Source organism: Arachis ipaensis, chromosome B03 (genome assembly GCF_000816755.2).
Source record: "Arachis ipaensis cultivar K30076 chromosome B03, Araip1.1, whole genome shotgun sequence".
NCBI classification, from domain to species: Eukaryota; Viridiplantae; Streptophyta; class Magnoliopsida; order Fabales; family Fabaceae; genus Arachis; species Arachis ipaensis.
In genome coordinates this window covers 17,781,479-17,806,652 of record NC_029787.2, presented here as the reverse complement: position 1 = coordinate 17,806,652, position 25,174 = coordinate 17,781,479, and the positions used below count along the sequence as shown (strand labels likewise).

The window sequence follows — 25,174 nt, the reverse complement described above, 5'->3', positions numbered from 1 at the left end:
TAATCTAAGTAACAAGATAAACCGTCAGTTGTCCAAACTCGAACAATCCCCGGCAACGGCGCCAAAAACTTAGTGCACGAAATTACAATCACACTTTTGCAATTCCGCAAAACTAACCAGCAAGTGTACTAGGTCGTCCAAGTAATACCTTACGTGAGTAAGGGTCGATCCCACGGAGATTGTCGGCTTGAAGCAAGCTATGGTTATCTTGTAACTCTTAGTCAGGATATCAATAATTCTCAGATTTAATTGTAAAAAGTAAAAGAACATGAAATAAATACTTGTTATGCAGTAATAGAGAACAGGTTGAGGTTTTGGAGATGCTCTATCTTCAGAATCTCTGCTTTCCTACTGTCTTCTTCTTCACACACGCAAAGCTCCTTCCATGGCAAGCTGTATGTTGGTGGATCACTGTTGTCAATGGCTACCATCCGTCCTCTCAGTGAAAATGGTCCAAATGCGCTGTCACCGCATGGCTAATCATCTGTCGGTTCTCACTCATGCTGGAATAGGATCCATTGATCCTTTTGCGTCTGTCACTACGCCCAGTACTTGTGAGTTTGAAGCTCGTCACAGTCATCCCTTCTCAGATCCTACTCGGAATACCACAGACAAAAGGTTTAGACATTCCAGATCTCAGGAATGGCCGCCAATAATTCTAGCCTATACCACGAAGGTTCCAATCTTAGATTAGAAACTCAAGAGATACACATTCAAGCTTGATTGCATGTAGAATGGAGGTGGTTGTCAGGCACGCGTTCATAGGTGAGAATGATGATGAGTGTCACGGATCATCACATTTATCAGGTTGAAGTGCGAATGAATATCTTAGAATAGAAGCAAGCATGATAGAATGGAAAACAGTAGTAATTGCATTAATTCATCGAAACACAGCAGAGCTCTGATAAACCCATATTTCATGAGTTATTTTGTGCTTAGTTTGAATGATTTATTCAATCCTTCACCCACTTATTCATATTAATTGCATGGTTTTACTTTCCCTTCCTTATTATGTGATGTACGTGAAAAATATGTTTCCTAAGCTTTAAAATTAATTATTTTAATTACCTTTATTTCCATTTGATGCCGTGATTAGTGTGTTGAGTAGTTTCAGATTTTCTAAGACAGAATGACTTAAAGGATGGAAAAGGAAACGTACAAAAATGGAAGAAAAGTGCGAAACGGAGTTTTGAAGAAACTGGCATCCACGCGATCGCATGGACGACGCGATCGCGTGCCAGGAGCGAAGAAGCAGCGACGCGGCCGCATGACTGACGCGGCCGCGCGACTTGAGCATAGCGCATTCGATGCGGACGCGTGACCGACGCGACCGCGCCACAAGGAAAACTCCAGATGACGCGACCGCGTGACCCACGCGGACGCGTGACCCACGCGGACGCGTGACAGAGGCCATGTATCAAAATTTACAGAATACGCCCCCAGCGATTTCTGAAGCCTTTTTGGCCTAGATTCAGGTACAGAACACGCAGACTAGAGGTTATAAAGTGGGAGAATGCATCCATTCAAAAGAGAGCTCACATTTTTATTACTTTCCATGATTTAGATTTAGTTTTGAGAGGGAGATTCTCTCCTCTCTCTCTTAGGATTAGGATTTAGGACTTCTCTTAGTTTTTAAGAGTGACTCTCGATCCAGGTTTAATATTTACTTTAATTTATGTTTCTATGCTACTTTTACTTTAATGCTTTTATTCGTATCTACAGATGTTGCCCAATTGGCTTATGAATTATTCCATGTTACAGATTATTATTTGAATTAATGATTATTTGAGGTATTTCAGTTTATTATTGTTCTCTTTAATTTAAGTTATTATTGCTTCCCATCTAAGGACATTTTTATTCCAACAATTTTACTTTTTCCCTTTTTGGTCTTGGTTAAGAAATCAGTAATTCAACATTATTAAACTCAGCATAATTGATAATCGTTATCTTACTAATTGAACTGAACTTCAATAATCCCAACTTTTTCTTAGGAAATAAATAGGATTCGAAGGTCAAACTAATTAATCCCTTGACTTTCCTTTACTTTAGTAAAGGTTAACTAAGTGGAATTAAGATTCAACTTTCACTATTGTTGAGAGGAATAACTAAGTTGGACTTCCAATTTCTCTTACCTTGCCAAAAGTTGCTTTACAGTATTTATTTATTTTAATTGCCATTTACTTTACTTGTCATTCAAATCACTTGCTTCTCACCTTCTAAACCCCGATTACAACCTTTATAGCCAATAATAAGAACATACTTCCTTGCAGTTCCTTGAGAAGACGACCCGATGTTTGAATACTCGGTTAACAATTTTTAAGGGGTTTTTTACTTGTGACAACCAAAACATTTGTACGAAGGGATTTTTGTTGGTTTAGAGACTATATCTACAACGCAACTGTTTTTATGAAATTCTTTACTGGCAAAAATCCCAACGTCAAGCTCCTCACCCCCAACAATGGGGTTTAGAGACTCATGCCATAGAAGATACAATATGAAACGTGTAGAGTGTCATGAGGTACAAGATGAATCACTAAAAGTAGTTTTTATAGTAAACTAGTGACCTAGGGTTACAGAAAATGAGTAAGCTAGAATAGTTAGTATAGAAATTCACTTCCGGGGCCCACTTGGTGTGTGCTTGGGCTGAGCATTGAAGCTTTCACGTGTAGCGACCTTTCTTGGAGTTAAATGCTAGCTTTTGTGCCATTTTGGGCGTTTAACTCCAGCTTTCATGCCAGTTCTGGCGTTTTGACGCCAGAATTTCTATGCTGACTTGAAACACCGGTTTGGGCCATCAAATCTCGGGCAAAGTATGGACTATTATATATTTCTGGAAAGCCCAGGATGTCTACTTTCCAACGCAATTGAGAGCACGCCAATTGGATTTCTTTAGCTCCAGAAAATCTACTTTGAGTTCAGGGAGGTCAGAATCCAACAGCATTTGCAGTCCTTTTTCAGCCTCTGAATCAGATTTTTGCTCAGGTCCCTCAATTTTAGTCAGAAAATATCTGAAATCACAGAAAAATACACAAACTCATAGTAAAGTCCAGAAATATTATTTTTGAATAAAAACTAATAAAAACATAATAAAAACTAACTAAAATATACTAAAAACATATTAAAAACAATGCCAAAAAGCGTATAAATTATCCGCTCATCAAGAAGATAGGGTTCGCCGAGATTGACCACCACAAACTCCTGAAAGGCACATCCATATGATTGCTGGAGGATTTGCATGAGCAAGAGTAACAAAATCCTCCTGCAAGAGGCATTTAAAAGAAGTTTACCAGGTCGGTGAGGAAGTTGAGGTGCCTGACCTTCCCTTGATCACCTTCACAAAAGAGGATGCCCAAGGGGTAGCGCCTGGACATGACGACCCTGTCGTGGTCACAGTGATACTTGCCAATGTGAACCTCCACATAACTCTGGTAGATCAAGGGAGCTCAGCAGACATCTTGTTTAAACTAGCTTTTGATAAGTTGGGCTTGGAGGAAAAGGATTTGAGAGTATACCCAGATAACCTCTTCGATCAGGGAGACACTACGATCTGACTCCCAGGGTTTATTTCTCTTTACACCACCTTTGGAAAAGGGCTCAAGATAAAAAACCTTGAGCATAGACTACATAGTAGTCTCTACCCTTCACCTTTGCAGTAGTCTCCACCCTTCACCTTTGCATGAATTTTTCCACTCCTGAGAGAATACCACTGTGAGGAGAGACCATAAACTGGCAAGAAGATGCTACAATGAAAGCTTGAACCTACGAGGGTACATGAAAGGGAAATAGGTCAACACCATAGAGCTCGGAGGTGTTTGAATTTGGGAGGAACTGGGACCCCAACCTGAAGAAAAGATAAAGGAGGTTCAGATTGGGGACTAAATCGGAAAAACAACCAATGTAGGGGATAACCTAGAAGAACAACTAAAACAAAACCTCATTAAGCTCCTACAAGAAAACTCCGACCTCTTCGCTTGGAAAGCTTTTGACATGCTTGGGATCCACCCCGACCTTATGAGCCACAAGCTTGCTATTTACTCGGGCTCACGACTAGTCCAGCAGAAACGATAAAAACTCAGTCCTAAAAGAGTAGAAGTCGTAGAAGAACAAGTCCAGACACTGTTAAAAGCCAATTTTATAAGGGAGATAAAATACTTGTTATTGCTTGCTAATGTAGTACTCGTGAAGGAAATAAAACGAGAAGTAGAGGATGTGTGTTGACTACACCGACCTCAACAAAACTTGTCCTAAGGACCCTTATCCACTTTCCAATATCGACACTCTGGTAGATTCGGCCTCAAGCTACAAATACTTGTCTTTTATGGACGCATATTCGGGATACAACTAAATTCCAATGTATAAGTCAAATCAAGAGAAGACCTCTTTCATTACTCCCAAGACTAACTATTGCTTTGTGGTAATGCCCTTTGGGTTGAAAAATGCTAGAGCCACTTACCAAAGATTAATGAACAAGGTGTTCTCAACCCACCTAGAAACTAGTCTACTGTCCGACCTCACAGAAGTGTTTAACACGATAAGGCAGCACGAGATAAGATTAAATCTCATAAAGTGCACCTTTGCAGTAGAAGCCGAGAAGCTCCTAAGATTCATGCTCACTCAAAGAGGCATCGAAGCCAACCCGAACAAATGTAGGGCGATCATGAAAATGAAAAGCCCGACCTGCTTAAAAGAGATCCAACAGTTAAATGGCAGGCTGACAACCTTGTTTGGGTCGGCTATGAAATCCCTACCATTGTTTGCAATCCTCAAGAAGGGATATCAGTTTCAATGGACTCAAGAATGTGAGCAAGCCTTCCAAGATTTTTAAACAATTCTTGAGCCAGCCACAATCTTGACCCGACCCAAAGAAGGAGAAGAACTCGTGCTATACTTAGCCATTTTAGACAAGGTCATACACTAGAAGAAAAATGCTGAGTACCATCAGAAAAATGAAAAAAAAATTGACTGTAATTAACTTACTGTCGGAAGCAATCAGACGGTATAAATCTCGCCGGTACATGTTTACCCCGTATTTAGTAGAGAATTAACTGTTTGAAAAACTATTTGATTATCGGTGCATTTTTTGACGGTATTGTTGGCGCCAAATATATTGTTGCCCGCACTATTATTGTCGGATTATTCTCTCGATAAATCCGACAGTAAACGTCAATTTAAAAAAATGAAATAAATGGTCAATTTTAGTTTTCTATTTAAATTTATTTTTGGTACAATTAATGATCAATTCATAAAAAATAAAACCTATTATTTAAAATAAATAATACAATATGCAAATAAATTAAAGTCAAGTCCACCAAATAACTACAATGAAAAATAAGGCAGAGTAGAAGGCGGTGATGTCTGTGCAGGACCGCTGCTGGTGGCACCAGCAGCGGTGCTGCCACCAGCAAGGATGATGCCAGCGGCGCGCATCTGAGACTGGTATACCTCTATCTGAGCCTCCATCTACTGAAGTCACTCCAACTGCTCCCTCCACTCTAGCCTGAGGTCATTCATATTCGTCAAGCATGTGAGGATCTCTTGATACCTCTCCTGATAATCGTTCAGCTTTCGTGCCTGCTGGTGAAGCCTGCATTGGATCTCCTGCACCTGAAGCCTCAAATCCACACCTTCCACGAGCTCGACAGCTCAACTGGTGGTAGAACCTAACGACGGCCTCAACTGGAGGTGCGGAGGCTGCTGGCGAAGAATGACCACAACTCGTATTCACGGTTCTTGTATGGCACTGAGGCAGTCTCGTGCCAAACCACATCAAGAACAACAACTAAAGTAGCAGAGCCATCAGTGGTGTCCTCCCCACTTTGCTGAGATTTTTGAGTCGCAGTATCTAGTCTCTGTGTATAAGACTCCTGTGTAACACATGTTATTGTGATTAGTAAGATAGCTATACAGTTAGTCCTTAATAATTTTATACCAGAAGATAATCAGATGTATGTTTACTCACATAATGATCCTGAGACTGCTGATCAGCAAATCTCTCTTTGTTCTCCTTCAACGTGTGGGTGTACTTGAAAGTTTCCGCCAATGTCGCCTGACGATCCAACGACTTTGACTACACATGTTGCATTGAAACAATATGATTAGGATTCGTAGTAATGATATGTAAAAGAATATTACTAAATTATTAACAAAATTAAAAACACTACATACCAGGTTAGCCTTAGTCTTCATGAAGGTCGCTGAGTCGCCGGTATACTTAGGTGACCTGGCCGATGCCTTGTTTGTTCTGTTGGTGAGACGCTGATGTCTGAACCCCTCATCGGTCTCTCACTAACTAATAGAGCCTTCTTTATTTTCGGTCAGAGCCAGGTCGTCAGGTGGTCCCGCCCCTAACGAACATCATCCAGCATTTGCTAGAGCCGCCGACCCATTCTATGATCGAATAATTTCCTGATGGTAAGATTGTGCTTAGCGTCCTATATAAAGTGCTGCTACACAAAGAAACTTTAGAATTAGTTACTCAAAACAGAGGATATAAACTAGCTAAAAAGGTTTAAAACTTAAAAAAAAATTAATCACCGCTAATTTATCAAATCATCAATGTTTGGTTTCAGCGGGGATCTTTTTGTAGCTGGGCTAGGATGGTCGTACATCAGCTTGATGACGTTGGTCATCTTCTGAGTACATGCATTGTTGTTCGGTGCGAACTTATCAACAATTCACAAACAAACCATAATATACAGAGAGTTTTTATAGAAATTTCATCAAAGTTTCATCTATAACTGGAATGCGCCACAATCAATGAAATAGGAAACACACTCAGGCATTGAAACCTAAATCCATTGAACAAGAATTAATAACCAGGAATTGAACTTTCAGCAATTCCACAATCAATGAAATAGGAAACACATTCAGGTAATGAAACCTAAATCCACTAAACAAGAATCAATAACCAGGAATTGAACTTTCAGCAATTCCATAATTAGGAAACAGAAAACACTTTCAAGCAGTCAAACTTACACCCACTAAACAAGAATCAATAACCAGGAGTTGAACTTTCAGCAATAACAATAATCAGGAAATATATAAAACTCAAAGGTTATCTCGTACCGCCATAAGGACAAATGGTCAACCGTATGATGGGAGGTGGTGGAGGGGCATCAGCTGCCTCACTTCCATGAGAAGACTTCAGAACTGCAGATTTCGTTGCTGGAGGCAGCGTCGGCATTGCAGCGGGATGCTGAGCGGTAGGAGGCAGTGTCGTCACCGTAGACAGAGGCACGTAGTTAGGGTTAGGGACCATGATAAACGGCTGGCTTGTTAAACCTGCAACCTGTGATGTCACCGAAGTGGTCAGAGTAGAGGGAGAGTATCCAGAAGTCCCAGCGGTATAGGAAGAAACCCTCCCTCTACCCCGACCATGGCTACGACCACGATCAGCAGCCCGATCCGGCAGACCTCTACCCGTCATCATATCTGAAAATAGCATACCAATTAACAGAAATTCAGAATAACAAATCAATGTTATTTAATACTAAGTTCAACATTAATTCAATTTTATTCAAACAAATTTCATCAAATTCAACACAAATTCAGAATATTCAACACAAAATTAGCAGGATTATCCATCAATTTCCAATACTTTCAGCAATATAACACAAACTAATAATCCTAAAACTAACTTATCTTAACCACCCAAAATCAATATACTTGGCAAAAGTTCTGTGTGTATAAATTACGAAAATATTAGCAAACAACTAACAAACAGCTGCGAAACACAAACTACTAAAATCCTATTACATGGCTAGCCAAAGGCATAAGCACATGCTTATCAAAGCATTAATATCCTCATCACAGAAACTATACACCCATCCTAAATTTTCAATTCAACGATAAATTTAATATACTTGGCAAAAGAACTAAAGATTTACAGCAACAAAAGATTTAGCTAACTGATTTTTTAAGCAACACAGCAACAAATTTAACTAAATTTCAGTAATTGTTCAACAAAATAAATAGTTTTTTAACATCAATTCGCAAAAATTCAGCATATTCAACACAAAATCAGCAGTATTACCCATCAATTCAGTCAATTTTCAACACTTTCAGCAATATAACACAAACTAATCATCCTAAAACTAACCTATCTTAACCACCTAAAATCCACTAAAAGCAAAAAATTAACTCTAACTAAATTAACTAACTAAAATTAGAATAATGAAACAACCTAAACAAAACATAATTTGAAGAAGAAAGAAAAAGAGTTTAAAGAAACCTGAAATGCAGAAATAGGAGAGAACTGAGAATATGTGAAGATGCAGCGGCATTATGACATTGCCGCTAGAGGAAGCGGAAGGGTGGTCGCCGAATGCTCGGGAAGTCGCCAAAGGCTGGAGGGCAGCAGCAACGCGATGGTGGTGGGGGCGACGGTGATTTAACGGTGCAAGGAGAAAGGAGAAGAGCAGAAGAAGGAGAAGAAGGGAGGTGTCGAAGATGTAAGACCCCAGATTTTTGAAAATTAAATAATAAATTATTTACGATTTATTTTATTTATTGAAGATATTATTTTCAGAGATTTTTGTATTAATTGAGTATTTTCTTATTATTGATTTAAAACTTTAGTGATTGAGAAAATAATGAGAATTTTATATGCTTTAAATTTGAATAATTAGATTTTGAACTTTATTTTATAATTTAAAGAAAATTAATTTGATTATCTCTAATGATTGAATTAGATTATTTATTAGAAAATAAATTATAAGTTGATAATTAAATATTATTTTTATAGATATTATTATTGGATTAAAATTAGTTTTTTTTATTACTCTATTACCCCTACTTTTAGTAAAATTACCAAAATTACCCTTACCCGTTTTCAATTTAAAAATCCTCTATTGAGAACCAGCGAGAACGATGTTCTCACCCTTACAAATTTTCCTTTTCAAGACGGACGAAGAGTTTAAGAAATTCCTTCTGCGCATCTGATTGTATTATATATTATTGTGTGTGTGTGTGTGTATATATATATATATATATTATAGTTTTCGCTCGCCTTTATTATTATATTTTTGTAAGAGGGATAGGAGTTGTAATGATATGTATGCTTATGCTATTTATAAGTTACTTGTATACGAAGTCTGATATGTTTATATATACATATATGAGGATTGTGATTGATTTTGGTTATATATGCATGTTTGATTAAAATAAAAGCTATTTCCGATTTTTCAAAGAAAACAGCGATACAGTTTCGAGTCAAAGGCTCTTATTCTATTATTTAGTACATAGAAGTTGTCGTAACATCCTCACTATCAGAGTGGCACAGCTGAAAATGTGACATTCTGGTAGTAAGGGTGTTACAGTCGGCGATGTGTTGACGGCGACAGAGAGAAAGCTGTGACGGTGGTGGTCTCGGTGGTGGCGGCGGCAGAGGGTGGTGAGTGAGAGAGTGGGTGAATCTGAAATGAGGGAGAATATGGTTTGTGATTTCAATTTATGCCCTGTTACTGTTGGAAAAATCCGACGGGTAATTATCCGAGTTCGACCTTAAATATGAAGCTTGTATGACCATCAAATTGCAATATCCTTCTTAGCTGAATACTTGAGCAAACAACAAGGAAGCCCAAAAACTTGGCATTTATATGTGGATGGATCATCAAATAAGTTGGTAGTGGAGTAGGAATCATTTTTAAAAATGAGGAAGGAACTCGGGTGGAGATTTCGTTAAAATTTGAGTTTTCGGCCTCCAACAACCAAGCTAAATATAAAGCCAGGCTTGCTGGCTAAAGGCTAGTCAAAGAAGTCGGAGTAGCAAAAGTCACTGTGTTTAACAACTCCCAAGTAATAACCTCTCAGATAAATGGGGATTACCAAGCTGAAGATCCTAACATGAAGAGGTACTTGGAGAAAACACTAGAACACTTCGGACAATTCCAGAAAACAGAGGTCAGACATATAACTCAGGAACTCAATCGTCAATTTGATGCCCTCTCCAAACTGGCTAGCACTAACCCAGGGGATAACAATAAAGCTTGACCCAGAAAACTCTCCATACACCATCAGTTGCCAAGGAAGTCGATAAGTCGGACGCACTGATAATCTCCAATCTTAACTTGGGTTAGATGACTCCTATTATTGAATACCTCAAATTCGATATCATCCCTAAAGAAGAAAAGGAAGCAAGGAGACTCGTAAGGAAAGCACAGAGCTATACTGTAGTTCACAACGTTCTCTACAGAAGAGGAGTATACAGACCTTTACTAAAATGCGTTTCGTCCTCCAAGGCTAAAGAGGTCCTAGAAAAAGTCCATTGTGGCTTCTGTGGAAATCATCTAGGGGAAGGTCACTAGCTAAAAATATATTGCGAGCTGGCTTTTATTGGCTGACTTTATAGAAGGATGCGGCCAACTTTGTCAAGAAGTGCCCGTTCTGTTAGCTATATGCCAACTTTCATGTGGCCCCACTTGAAGAGCTCATCAGTGTCACCTCGCCATAGCCTTTTGCAAAATGGGATTTGGACCTTCTCAAACTATTTCCTTAGGCACCCGGACAGGTGAAATACCTCATAGTCGGGATTGATTATTTCACTAAGTGGATTGAGGCAGAGCCTTTGGCAACTATTACGGCCCAAAGAAGTTGGCGATTCCTCTATAAGAACATTGTCGCCCGATTTGGAGTTCTATATTCCATAACTACGGATAGTGGTACTCATTTCACCGAATCGACCTTCAGAAACTTGGTGGCAAGCCTTAAGATCAAATACCAATTCACATCAGTAGAGCACCTTCAGACTCATGGACAAGCAGAAGCTGCGAACAAAGTCATATTGGTGGGGCTTAAAAAAAGACTACAAGATGCAAAATGAGTATAGGCTGAGGAGCACTCCCAATTTCTATGAGCATATTGGACAACTCTCCATCCCACAACAGGAGAATCTCCGTTCCGACTTACTTATAGCATAGAAGCAATGATTCCTATTGAAGTAAATGGATAAAGCCTAAGGGTAAGGTTCTACAATGAAATAGAAAACATTCAAGCTCAAAAAGAAGAGCTTGACCTCCTCCCAAAAATCCAAGAACAAGCTCGGATAAGAGATTAAGCGTTAAAACAAAAGATGTCGACAAGGTATAACAAGAAAGTTATCAGAAGAAGTTTTGCCATAAACGACCTCATCTTGATCAGGAATGACATTGGAGTACAGAAGTCGGGTGAAGTTAGCTGCAAATTGGAAAAGACCTTACAAGATCATTGAAGTCGTGGAAAAAGGTTACTACAAAGTGTCCAACCTAGTAGGAAACGAGCTCCCTAGGTCATGGTATGCATACAACATGAAAAGATACTATAGCTAGAAAGCGCACCTTGTTCTTTGGTGTACTCTTTTTTTCCGACTTTGTAGGTTTTTTTCTGAGAAGGGTTTTCTCGAAGGGAGTTTTAGCGAGGCATCATAACAAGGGCTAGGAGTTAAAGATAGAAAAACTCTTAGTAGCAAAATAGCATCATTTTTCATTAATGATAAATTGTCATTTCTCTCATTTTCTACAATTAATTGTTCTACTAAACGCATCGATTTAAGCTTGATAAAGCGCAAAAATCGTTGCCTGACCTAGATGGTCGACAAGACAAAGCGACAAGGTCCAAATCGGTGTAAAAAAATACGTAAGTAGATCGTGGTCCAACCTCATTAAGCTATTTGTACAAAAATGAGTTAGCAAAAGAAGCAAGCCTAAAACGAATCGTAAAAGTAACTTGATAAAACAAGACCGATCTATTAAGGTCAGATTCAAGCCTCAATATTAGGAAGGCAAAATCCTATCCGAACTTATAACAGTTTGAGCAAAATGTTATGAAAAAGAGGGTAATCCAAACAAGATGTATGACTTCATAAAACATCTCGAGCAAAGTTGTAAAAGAAAGTCTCAAATACCTTATATTACCAACACTCTTAAAAAGAGGGTAGCATCCCCAAATGATAAAAAGTGTGTTAAGTGATATTTGAAAAAAAAAACAAAAGCACAACATAAAGGCTACGACAACACTTATAAGCAAAAGCTAAGGAACATAAAAGTTACGACAACACTTATAAGCAAAAGCTAAGGCATTTCAAAAGGCCCCTAAAGGGGTAAAAATTCCACAAATATGAGTATTCAGAAAGCAAGTATCCAAATTGAATTATTACAAAAATAAAATATTCAAAGACCCACAGACCAGGCCATCAAATACAAAAGAGATTTTTGAAATAAAGCTAAGAGAAAGGAGGATCCTGCTCATCAGTAACCATGATGGTTGCTCCATCAGCTCGAGATAGAGAGGTCGGGAGAGTCTCATCTTAGGTAGGAGAAAAAGGAGATTCTTTATTGATTCAAGTTGGGAAACTCTAGAAAGCTTCTTCAACTCAGGCACTAGTAGTCTTCGGATCTCCAGAAGGGGTGGCATTTTCTTTAGAAAAGATAATCCTCCCATCAACCACAAACTTGTCAGGATCAATGGGAGAAAGGTCCACGTTGAGAGCAAGTACCCAAAATTGGGCCTTCAAATTCTCGGTCATTTCGTCCATACCCTGAGCCATCGATTCTTCCAGGCCCTCGTACTCTTCCTTCAACCTGGCAACCTCCTCTTTTAGGTTTAATTTCTTTCCAAAGATGTGAGTATAACTCTCTTCAACCTTCTTCTTCAAACCCTCCACCATGACACAAGATGCTTCAGACTATTTCACCCTCTCTCGAAGCTTCAAGACGTCTGCCGAGAGAACTCCTTTTTCATCTTCCAGCTCCTTTTTGGCCTCCCGCAAAGACGCCACCTCGGCTCGAAGATTGGTCGACTCCCATTGGGTAGCGCCAATAGGAGTCTCTTCGAGTTGTTTGAGCAAATTTGAGCACACCTCAGCTATCCGAATACTTCCTCGGGCCAGAACCTGCAGATGGTTTTTTATGGAGACATCATCCATGCTTATGAAACTATGAGAAAGAATTTGCTCTTCACAAAAAGCCACAGCGTTGAATCCCTGGTCGTATACACTACTAGATTTGAACAAAAGGGCTTTGCATTTCTTGGAACTTGACTCAGTAAAAGGAGGCACAAGAGGGGTGGGTCGAGGAGTGGACTCAGTAAAAGGAGGAGGAGGGGGAGGGGGAGGATCAGGAATTACTTTACCCGACTGGGAAGAGCTCGTGTCCGATTTTGAAGGAGAAGAAGTGTCACCCGACTTGGCAGTTTCCTTCAGCTGGATAGCCCGGGCAACAACATTTTTTTAGCCTGTCGAACTCTCTGCAACGCGTCCGAGTCGCTGAGTAAATAATACTAATATAAACATAGAAAAAAGCATAGTATTGGTGGATTCATGAGGATAAAAAGGAGAAGGCTTTTTAGTATCAAAATGAGTAGTATCAAGTCAGAAGAATACTTCAATTCAGTGCTAAAGAATTTCCTGTAGTAGTGCTAGTTGATGAGAGTTACTTCGGAAACAAAGAAGAATCAAGTCAAATTTCATTCTGTATATGTCAGATCATGAATTAGTAACTGCATCCAATCTCCAAAAAATTCTAATTGTTTCGAATTTTCTCTTTTTTTTGGAATGGAAAATGAGGCTACTACGAAATATTTACTCATGGATGGGGCAAGCTTTTTCTTTTTTTCTTTTTTGTAGTCTAAGAGAGGTTGAGGCACAATAGCTATTAAACGATTACTCTAGTCTTCGCTATAAAGGATAAAATAAGTAAAGAAACTCAAGATATATAATCCAGATATAAATAGCAAAAATATTCAACAAAGGAAAGCTAACTACCTAGTTCGGTACGAACATAGCTTGGCTTTTCTATAAAAAAAAATTTGGTGTCAAGATTAAGTGCTCGACCGCAATACTCATGAAAAAATGCCATTACACACTCCTCCACTTCATCTAAATTCTCAAGATTATATTTGATAATGTTGAAAACCTCCTACCAGTATAAGAGTAAACACGGGTTCATTTCTCTCATTCAAGAAAAAGGTCGAGCACCTTCCAAAGATCAGACCTTAAAGACATGATTCTTAAAATCATGAAATGAATAGTCAAAAATAGAGAATACTTTCTTCCCCTAGATAGCCTGAAAAAAATTCAATACTATTTTTTAGAACTAAATGGTTTAGCAAGTTGGAAAAGATAAAAGAAAATCTTGGAAGACAATGGAAGATCGAGCTCCCGACTAACTAGCTGATAAACTTTCATGAAACCTAGGAGTTAGGGTGAAACTAAGAAGGGGCAACTTTACAAATACAAAGAATTTCTAAGTCCAAATCAAAAAAGGAAAGACTCACCTCTAATCTAATAAAAAGACATTCATACATAAAAATGAAATGGCGCTCCAACTTATCAAGTCGGGAAAAGCGAATCCTATCTTCAAGGTCATAGGCACTATCCCATACTTCTCCTCATTCTCCCTCCTCCTACAAATCCTATTCTGCCTAGGAAACATCTCTATATACTTGTTATCAACTACAGGGACAGCAAAGAGAATAATAACATCTACCCAATCTAAGTTAGACGAAACTTTAGTAGACATGCTGAGAATTATTGAGCGAGACATAAACTATACCTACAAAATAAAAGAAAGTTGTTACCACAAAAACTGACGACTTACAAATCGGGAACAACAACTCGTCACACAAAAATGGTCGGATCATCTTTAAGAATGGGACCTTCAACCTGCTTTATTATAATACAAAATGGCACCATTACTCAGAATGAAAATGGCACCATTTAGAGACAAGACAAAACTTTAGAAATTCAACAAATAAAGTCATAAATTTAGCAAATTCAAACTCCACCAGATTCTAAAAATTCTTACAAACAGTAATGAAGGTTTACGATAACCAAGAGAATAAGCAAGAATGAGAAAGGATAAGAACTTCTACGTACAAAAACCCACATTTTTAGGAAAATAAGAAACAACAACATGAAGCTTTACCAAAGAACATCAACCAATAACAGTAAAAAACAGATAAAGAAGAACAAAAGAAAAACCAACCTTAAAGAAGAACAGAAAGAAGGAACGCGCACAACAGCAAAACAAATGGACGATCCCAAAAGCGTTTCTCAACAGATAACCTAATTTTTTAATTCAAAAACATATAAATTTTAAATTGTTACTTTTTAATTAAAAAAATTTAAATCGTTAATTTTTTCAAATCGAATATTTCAATAACCATACGAGTACAATAATACGAGTATGCAATATTATAGTTAAATCGTTACAATAAGATATATATTCTAGTACTATGCCTAAAAATTGTTTATCATCATATCTCGGGTATATAGCACTCGATTTGTCATTTTTTAATTTTATGTATTATATTTCGGATATTGTTTACCCGAGATGTGCTTTTAACTATTTTTAGGCACCGTAGACGGGATATGAGGTGTTGTGCATATAAGTAAATACACTATAGATTACACATTTTTGTAAATATTATATTTAAATAATCTAAATAAAAAAAATCAATTAAAAAAATATATTTTCTCAATTTAATGGGAGTGAGATACAAGCTGATACCTTTGGAATAACTTGAACGAAGAAGGCCCACAGTGTCCAAAAACAGAATACAATACAGAATAAAGAAAGAAGAAACATTCATCAAGTCACTAAATAGTCTCACGTCATCAAAAGGAGAGAGAGAGAGAGAGAGATAACGCCCATTTTCGAAGTTGTCTTCTATAGCTTATGACTCACCCGCTCACTCGCTCTCAACTCGCCCGAGTCACCACACTCACTCACTTCCTTCGCCCCAAACTAAAACCCCACAATCTCCCCATAACAACAACAGTTTCTCTTTCTAGAACCTTCTCCTTCGCACAATTCTCCACCGCTGCTACCCGCCCTATCCACACCTTCCTCCGGCCAGCGATGGACGACGCGCAAACGCCGCCGTCCGCCGCACCGGTGGGCGACGACTTCGTCCACATCGAGGATCTGAAGATGGAGAGTCTCTCTGACAGCATGGTTCGCATCGATGAGGCTTCCGGCGCTGGTGCTTCTGCCGCCGTTGGAGATTTGTCGGTTCCTGAGGCTCCGGCGGAAAGTTCCGATCGACGTCATCCGGAGCTCCCGGAGGAACTTTCCAGGAACGTGATGGTGCTGTCGTGCGAGTCCTCTGCCGAAGGCGGTGTGTGTGACGTCTACCTCGTCGGCACCGCGCATGTCTCCGAGGTAACCTCTCTTTTGAACTGGAACGGGTTTTGCGTTTCGCTGCATTGAACATTGTCACTGTCTTTGATCGGGAACGTTATATTAGGGTTCTGTTATGTACAATTTAATTTAATTGGAATTCACTTGTTGATATTTTTCTGATTCTTAACGAAGTGGTCCTTTCTTCTTTTCATTATCATTATATCACTAATTTTACGTGTTTTTTTTCAGCTTGCTTAGCAAGCCTTTGATTATAAGCTGTTACGAATAAGAATGAGCTAACTTTTTATAATAGAAGAAATTTGCTACTAAGAAGGAAACAATAATACAAAGAGAACGAACCAGAAAGAAGACATCTATTTTGCAACTGAAAGAAGGTCATGTGTTTTGCATCAAGTAGAAGTGAAATACTTGTTCGAATTTCTACCATTAAAGATGTGATGCGAGAGTTATGCAATGCCCCAACCAAATACACCAAAGAATGGCATAAACTACATACTGCCACAAAGTTTTGCTTTCTTTTTCCTAATCCAGGAAAGCTAGAAACAATATTCTAGGACACACCAAACGCTAACCGGATAAACCATTGCATGAAAATTCAGCCATAGAGCAAAGCAAAAATAAAGTTAAAATAAATAAATAAATAAGACGTGTAACGGTGTAAGTGATTCTAGACTAAGTTGAACTAATTATAGGTGTAATTCAGATGGGGAATAGACAGGTTATAGCTTAATATTCAAGCTTAAATATACATTGTTGGTTGCAGGAATCAAGCAGAGAAGTTCAGGCAATTGTCAGTCTTCTGCAGCCAGAGGTGTTTCCCTTGAACTCGGTTTAAAAGTTTGTTGATACTTGATAGATGGGGTCATTCATCTGTTTAGCTGTCTGCTGTTTTGCCTTATAGTTTTAACGTGGATACCATGTGTCTGGGCTTTCTTTGGCTGCAGGTTGTCTTCTTAGAATTGTGCTCAAGTCGTGTGGCAGTGCTTACCCTGCAAAATCTTAAGGTTTCTGCTTTATACCCTTCCTAGATGATTTTTGTATCACTTTCTTTGTGCAGACATTTTACTTCTGCCCCTTTGTATTTAAGAGCATAGACTTTACAGTTATGGGAAATGATATTACTCTTAGTGGACATCAGAATGCTAACTTCTTGGAGTGAAGAGTTTGAAAGATTTCATATCAGATTGCTTAATATTTTTGTGTCTTACTAGTGTTAGACTGATGGTTGAACATCATTATTTTTGGGAGAATAAAATATTGGCCTTTTACCTTAATGATTTAAGTTTGGCTAACCCATGAGTAGTTTATTTTTACTTTCACGCAAAGGTGAGATCTATCATATTTTCTTTCAGCAATAGCCAATATGATGATAATTGAAAGTAAATTGTTGATCAGTGGCCTAGATATTATGTTATTATTAAACTATAGTGCCAACTAGTTTCCTTGATTCTATAATACTACTGATGTTTTATTCTATCATTTTTTTCAATAGTTTGGTTCTTATTTGGTTGTTCTGTCATTATGTTAGTTTCTATTGAGTTATTTATTTGTTTATTTTATGTTTATTTATTTCCTGGATCTCCCTCTATCAGGTACCCACGATGGCAGAGATGGTTGCATTGATAAAGAAAAAACATAATATGTTTGAAGTACTTTATGGCTGGTTCCTTGCCAAGGCATGTTTACTGTTTTTGACAATCATATTTATCTTCCCTTTGAGAATTGCTACACTGATCTTTGAGTCGTTCTTACTCAAGATTGTTGTATTTCTCATATTCCCTATTTTTTCTTCCCTGAACATTTCTACAGATTGCTAGCAAGCTCGAAGTCTTTCCTGGCTCTGAGTTTCGTGTAGCATATGAAGAAGCAATGAAGTATGGTGGCAGGGTGATCCTAGGCGACCGCCCAGTACAGGTTGGTTAAGCCTTTTGTTTTAATCTGTGCCGACTGTTGGGAGGAACTCTAGTCATCTTGTAATTTCAAGTATAACTCTGCTAGAAAGATTGAAATAAATTATGTTGCATAAGTATAGTTTTCCATTCCTTTTCATATCCTGGTGTTCTTTCGGTTGAGGATAAATTCATGCAGTATAGCTGCCAGAAATGCTAGCTGTAATATATAATGGTGTGGTGCGGAATGCTATATCTTCTTTCAATTGGAATTTCCTGTATTTTTCCCCCCCTGGCATATGTGTATACTTCATACCAAAAATGGTTTGTAGAGGATTAGGTTTGCATATGTTTGAGTATATTTAAGGGTATGGAAATGTATGGTTTATGCACTGTCTTATAGCAGTAAAGCAGAGAGGCTGTTACAGTGACTTAAGCTTTTGTGACTACCATGTCGCAAGATAGCATTCTTACTGTTGCATGAAGATGTAACATCTAAAATTCCATCCCACATTATTATTTTCAGCACTTGCTATTTCATTTAGTACTCATGTATTGTGTTCTCTGATTGAAACAGATTACAGTAAGGAGAACATGGAGTAAGATGCCACTTTGGCATAAGACAAAGTTTTTGTACTCTCTACTTTTCCAAGCAGTTTTTTTACCCAGCTCAGATGATCTCAATAAAATGGTAGATTGCATAATCCTGATTGACTAGCCATTATAAGTGTTAATTTATCATGTGAATGTTAAATTGTTGTCCATATCCTAACCTTTCCTTGCTTTCTTCAGTTGAAGCAAATGAATGATAGTGATGTGCTAACTTTAGTTATTCAAGAAATGAGTAAGCAATTTCCAACTTTGATGGAGACTCTTGTGCATGAACGAGATCAGTAAGCTCTTTTTAACTTGTTACTATTGAAATTTCCTTTATTAAGTCTGTTGCTTGTTGCCTTTTCCTTTGCACTTTAAAGAATGATTCCTTCCATCAGCATTTGTCTCCACAGTTTTGTAATCCACAGCGGAGGGGGTTCTAGGAGGATATACAGGATATGGTTCTGATATTGACACTTTCCAAAACTGAATTGAAATACCAAGGAGGATTAAACTTCATACAAGTGTACCTATTTTGTTTCAAAGTGTAGGATGTGGAAGACCTTTAAATGGGTTGTCGTAGATAGAATGTAGTTATTTATTATGTTTTAAATTTTTAAATCATCTAACCAGATACACCTTTTGGCTAGCGCGCTATAGCATTATGGGTGTTCAATGAAATAGTTTCCTTATACATGGAATGAACAGTACGTCATAGCGCCCTAGAAAGCACAAACATGCTTACTTAGTGGTGTGATCACTCCTCTATCTAGGTACACTTCGTACTGCCCTAGAAGGCACAAACACTTCAACCTAATAAAAAAAAAAGCACAACCCTATAACCTACTTCACACCAACTACCTCTATCTTTTGGAAACTGTACCTTTTGTCAACTGAAGAGATAACAATTATGGAGACAGATCAAGTTAATCTAAGGATACTTTAGAAAGTAGTGAATATTCAGAATTTGTCATTCGATGAATATTTGAAGATATTGTGTCTTAAGTCTTAACCCAACCTCAAAAAAATAAAAAATAAAAATCCTTGGCCAGCCACCCAAATTTTGGTTATTTGTGTGTCCTTCAAGTTTAAAAATTTTGGTGTCTCCTAGTCTGTTGTAGGCTTGTAGCTATGTCAATGCCTATGTTTCACAGTTATAGGTTACTTAATGCGTAAATTTTCCTTCTTTTTTCTTGTGTACAAACAGCATCCTCTGCCTTCTAGCGGTGTTGCAGATCATTTTTTCACTCTTTAACTCATCTTTTGTATGCCCCTTATGTTTCTTCAGAACTAGAATGCCCCTGTAACCCTCCTTCCTACATTCTCTTCGCACCATGTATTGATAAAAATCATGAAATCCATACCATGCATTTACTTTTGTAGATATTTTTATGGGCACAGCTTTACTTCACACGGGAGCATTGAGGTTGACTAACTACACTGGTTCTATCAATTGGCCATTTAGCCTCTTTGTCTAGAATGTCTATAAATTTTTTTCCCCCGATACATATAATTATGCATTAATATTTTGTCTATGATATTAACTACATATGACAATATATGTGACTATATAGATACATGTCCTCGACATTATTAAAAGTGGCTAGCGAGAATAGGTCAGTGGTTGCTGTTGTTGGGAAGGGGCATCTCCAAGGAATAAAGAAGCACTGGAAGCAACCTGTAATGGTTAGTGAAACATTTCTTTTCCTATGTTGTGTAATTTTATATATGCTATAATTTGTGCCCTTCAAAGGTGATATCTTTGTATCATTCTTGATATATTAGATTTTCTGACCATAAGTTTGCTTTTTTACTATTGTTTTTCAGATGAGGGATCTGATGACAGTTCCATCCCCAAAACCAGCTATGTCTGCAATCAAAATCCTCACATCTGTGGGTGTTGCCGTGGCTGGGGTGGCCATCATATCGGGCATATATCTTTCATCCAAGAAATGACTCACTTGACAGATACAGAGATACTATCTTCTACAAACTACAGGATATTAAGTATTAACTGAATCATGGGCTTAAACAAATGTTGCTATCCGCAGAAAAGTTGGGGCAAAGTCATTTAATTTTTTTTCTTTTTTTACACATAATGAATCGCAATTTTACCTAAATCGCACATTTTATTTAATTTTTTTATAACTAAAGTAACTAGTTTGCGCTTATAAATGGCAAGATGCTGAGATTGAACATGTATGCTTTCAACAGTGAACACATGCTAAACACCGAATTCCGTCATCCGAAACCCCATGATTGCAAGTTGCTACTCACTGCAATCTTGTGTTCCTCACGCTGTCACGGGAAAGGATTCCTTAATAATTTATCCCTTCTTGGTTAATTTTCACTTCAAACGTTCTCTTTTCTCCCCCTTAACTCTGCCCACATCCAAACACCACCATTTCAGAAGGCAAAAATTTTAAAAGAGGATTACACAAAATATTAAATCCATCTAACTCCACTCCTTTTCAGTTGCCGCCAACATTTGAAGGTGGTTTCAAAATTTTTTCATATGAAGTACGGATACTTTGATGAGTTGTCGTGTTAGCATGTTAGACACATTTCGAATACGACACACGCGTCTTCCATGTCTACACATGTCCTGTCCAAAAAAAATAAAGTTTTCGGACACGGCCCAAAAGTGAAATTCATTGATTTTTACAAAAGTGAAACATGAAGAATGTAAAATACATAGTAATACCGGTTTTTTTATTCATGTACGCATAAGAAAATCATTATTTCCCAAAATGCGCATGGATGAAAAGTGTGATTAAAATGCGCATGGCCATTTTGCGTTTACCACCCACGAAATGGAATTACTCTCCATTTCAAGCCTACGAAATGGGTGCAATGGCCACTGTGTGCATCTGACCCTCCATTCCAAGTGTGGCAGCCACGAAATGGAGGAAGTCATGCTCACCAAACGCGAATTGGACGACCTCAACGCTGACGCACACGAAGTGGCCAAATCCATGGGGAAGACATGAAGGCATATGACATTACTATCAAGTTGAGCATGATCTTGCGAAGTTGCAGTTGCCAAACAACTGTGAGGCTCGTGGTATTTTTGGATTTCCCAAAATCTCGAAGCCCTCGTCTTCGCAACTCTTACCATCCAATGACATTGGTCACCGAAAAGTTTGCATCGACATACATACCGAGTTTGATCTGAATCTACCACTTTGTATTCTGCACTTCTATGAATGTTATAGTTCTTAACAGCAAGCATCGTTGTTTCTCTGTTCAGGAACTTCAAGCCAATTTTCAGCTCCATCTCACCGGTCAAAGCATAGTTGCTTGGTATGTCTTTCGCTATAGTCAAGTTCATTGGACCAAGACTCAGTGCAAGATAGTGGCCGGGAATGCTGTTGGATCCACTGCCTACCCCCATCATAATTACCGGTTCGGCCCGAGTTAGTATAACCCTTTCGCCATGAAGTGGTTGGGTTTCAAGAACAACTTCTGCTTCCTCACCGCTATCATCCTCAATCTCATCTTCATCAGACGAGTCTGCCAACCCCTCAACAATACCTTCTGGGGATGCAACATGGGTGGTGAGGGAGGGATGTCCGTGAGGATTTTCTACATTCTGTTCCGGCGTCACGAAGGCGTTAAAAGAGGGACTCCGAGCCCTACCAAACTCCAAAAAGGGAATGGCTTCAGCTGCACCGAAATTTCACATTTCCTCCACATTATTTGAACTAGATGAGCTACCACCGACATCTTGCGGCTTCATACGAAGTTCCATGGAATAGATGCTTGCAATGCTACGATGATATGAAAATATCATCGAAACATGCTGGTCCGATTTAATCTACATTTTCTGATAAACAAACGAATTGGCTACCGCAACTGGCATCCTGTAAACCAGGTTACTGATCTCTTTTTTTCCAATTAATCCAGTATTCATCAGAATCAGATTTTTTAGTTGTTGCAAGGATGATTGTGGAGGAATCATTATCCAAAGTGGGTCATTACACATAAATGTTACATCCTCAACTATATGAGAAATTTCTCCATTCGGATATAAGATCACATACATGTGTTCAGAACCCATTTCCACAACAAAAGTGGATGAATCCAAGATTTATGAAAATGGGATTCACAGAGACGAAGAAGAAGTAGAAGAAGGATGAATTGGAGTTGTGGCATCACTTCCACTGGAGAAGGGTTTATATAGCCTCACTTTGGTTCCAATTCGTGTGTGGTACAACAGAATCTGGTGCCCATTTTGCGTGTGTCCCACCTGAGTTTTCCACTTCGTGTGCAGCATCCGCAACTTGGAAGGTGTCCTGACACGAATTATTTTGCGTCTGCCCTGCCTCTATTTCGCGTTTGCCCTGGCTGATATGGTTGTTCCATTTCGTGGCTGGTGAAGTGATATGTGATGTCTATTTCGTGTGAACCAGGCTTGAAATGGAGAGTAATTCCATTTCGTGGGTGGTAACCTTGAAATGGCAATGCGCATTTTGATCAAACTTTTCATCCATGCGCATTTTGGGAAATAATGATTTTCTCATGCATATATGAATAAAAAAGCCTAGTAATACCCCTAACTTTTTCCCTTCCATCCTCTTTGCCTCCACACCCTCAACCTCTCCTCGTCATTGCCGGTCTGTCGCCACCTTCGGTCTCGCTGCCGTACGGGTGATCGTCATCCTTGTCACACCCTTTCGGCCTCTCCACACCCACTCTCTCAATCTCAGCATCTGCTCCTCGCTGCCGTGGATGTTCGTCGTTGCTCCCTGCTCACCTGTGCTCGCTGCCGTGGGTGTTCGTTGTGGCTCCTTGCTCACCCGTGCTCGCCGCCGTGGGAGTTTATCGTCTCTCCGGTTGTCGCCTGCCTCCTCCATTTCAAGTAAGAGAGAATTTTTCTTTTTCCATAATTCAAATTTTGGTTTTGTAATTTTATGTTGCTCTGTACTTCTGAGCTTCTCTTTGATTCTGTTTTTGTTCTGTGATTCTCTTGTCTCCATATTGATTTATCATTTATGCATCAATTGTTGAGTTAAATCTCTGCTATTGTGTGATCATCAATTCCAATACTTCACATTTTGTTGTTGTTTTGTACAAAAGAAATTAAATTGTGCAAAAGTAACTTTTGTTCTTAATTATTGTAAGATTATGAGAGATGAGTTTAGAGAGTGTTCAAAATGATTCTAAAGAAAGTGTAGATAAGTCCTTATGAAAATTTGCAATAAAGAAAGAAAAGATTGAAAGTGGTAAAAATTTTGAGTTTCAATGTAAATTTTACAAGGTCTTGTTTAGTGGTTCTTACACTAGAGTAAGAGTATATTTATTGAAGATTTTAAGAAAAGAAATTAGATTTTGTGTAAAAGTTACATCAACAAAGTTTGAACATTTTAAGAAACTTGATAGTGAAAGTACATTGTTGCATGAAAATAAAAAGCCTAAGTCAATTTCTCTTTCACCCTTATCTAATGCAAGTAAATTTGAATAAAGAAAAAGAAGAACTACTAGACCTTTAGTGAATGATTTTAATGTGAATAAAGAAAAAGAATACTCTAAATTTACATATTGCTAGAAAATTTTTTTCATTTGAATTACCTTTTCATTTAACAAAATCTTTCTCTTGTTAAAGTTTTTTTTATGCTGCCAATAATTATATTGATGGTTATATTCCTCTTGGATACAATAAATTGATGACAACTTTACTTGAGAAAGAAAAGCAACATGCGAAAAGAATGTTAGAGGTTACCAAAAATTCATGGAGTGGAAGGGAGTAAACATTGTAAGTGATGAATGGAGTAATTCCCAAAGGAGGCCTCTTCTTAAAAGTTGTAGATTGTTCATATGAGATCAAGGACAGGATTATGTTGCAAAGAAAATAAAAGATGTGATAAGAGAAGTCGGTCTCTAAAATGTAGTGCAGATTGTGGCTGACAATATGCCAGTTTGTAAAGCAGTTGATTTATTGATTGAAGCTGAATTTCCATATATTTATTGAATTCCTTGTGTTGTTTATACTCTCAGTCTTGCTTTAAAGGACATTTGTGCGGCTAAGAATATAGAGAAGAATAATTTTGTTTATGAAAAATGCTCATTGATTACTCAAATTGCTGAAGATGTTTCTTTTATATATAAAAAAAAACTTTATTGTTAATCATCATATGAGATTATCTATTTTCAATGAATTTAATTTATTGAAGTTGCTTAATGTTGCAATACTCAATTTGCCTCTACCATTGTGATGCTCAAAAGATTTAGGTTGTTAAAGCAAGAACTCAAAGAGATGGTTATAAGTGAGAAACGGTCTTTATACAAGGAAGATAATATTAGCAAAGTTGAGTTTGTTACAAAAAAAATTGAGTGAAAATTAGTGGCAAAAATTTGATTATATTCTTACTTTCACAAATCATATTTATGATGTTTTAAGAAGTAAAAACATGGATGCACCTACTCTTCATTTAGTTTGAGATATGAAATTCAATGATCAAGAAGGTAAAAAGTGCTATATATCTATATGAAAGAAAGGATAAACAAGAGTCATCATCCTTTTATAACGTTATGCACTCAATATTAATTTAAAGATAGACAAAAAATAGTACA

At 37.9% G+C, this 25,174-nt stretch overlaps 1 protein-coding gene across 2 annotated transcripts; it reads left to right on the top strand.

Moving 5' to 3' along the window:
• LOC107629952 (traB domain-containing protein) lies at nt 15,533-20,799 on the top strand. 2 transcript variants are annotated; one of them, XM_016332920.2, is made up of 9 exons: nt 15,540-16,136; nt 16,882-16,929; nt 17,063-17,122; nt 17,711-17,794; nt 17,928-18,032; nt 18,585-18,698; nt 18,800-18,900; nt 20,176-20,287; nt 20,429-20,799. In XM_016332920.2, exons 1-9 carry the CDS (start codon nt 15,651-15,653, stop codon nt 20,555-20,557), a joined length of 1,239 nt encoding a protein of 412 aa, XP_016188406.1. In that variant the 5' UTR covers nt 15,540-15,650; the 3' UTR covers nt 20,558-20,799. The 2 variants fall into 2 exon arrangements, with proteins under 2 accessions (XP_020973972.1, XP_016188406.1); XM_021118313.1 differs by lacking the exons at nt 20,176-20,287; nt 20,429-20,799 and adding an exon at nt 19,985-20,161 and having other exon boundaries at nt 15,533-16,136.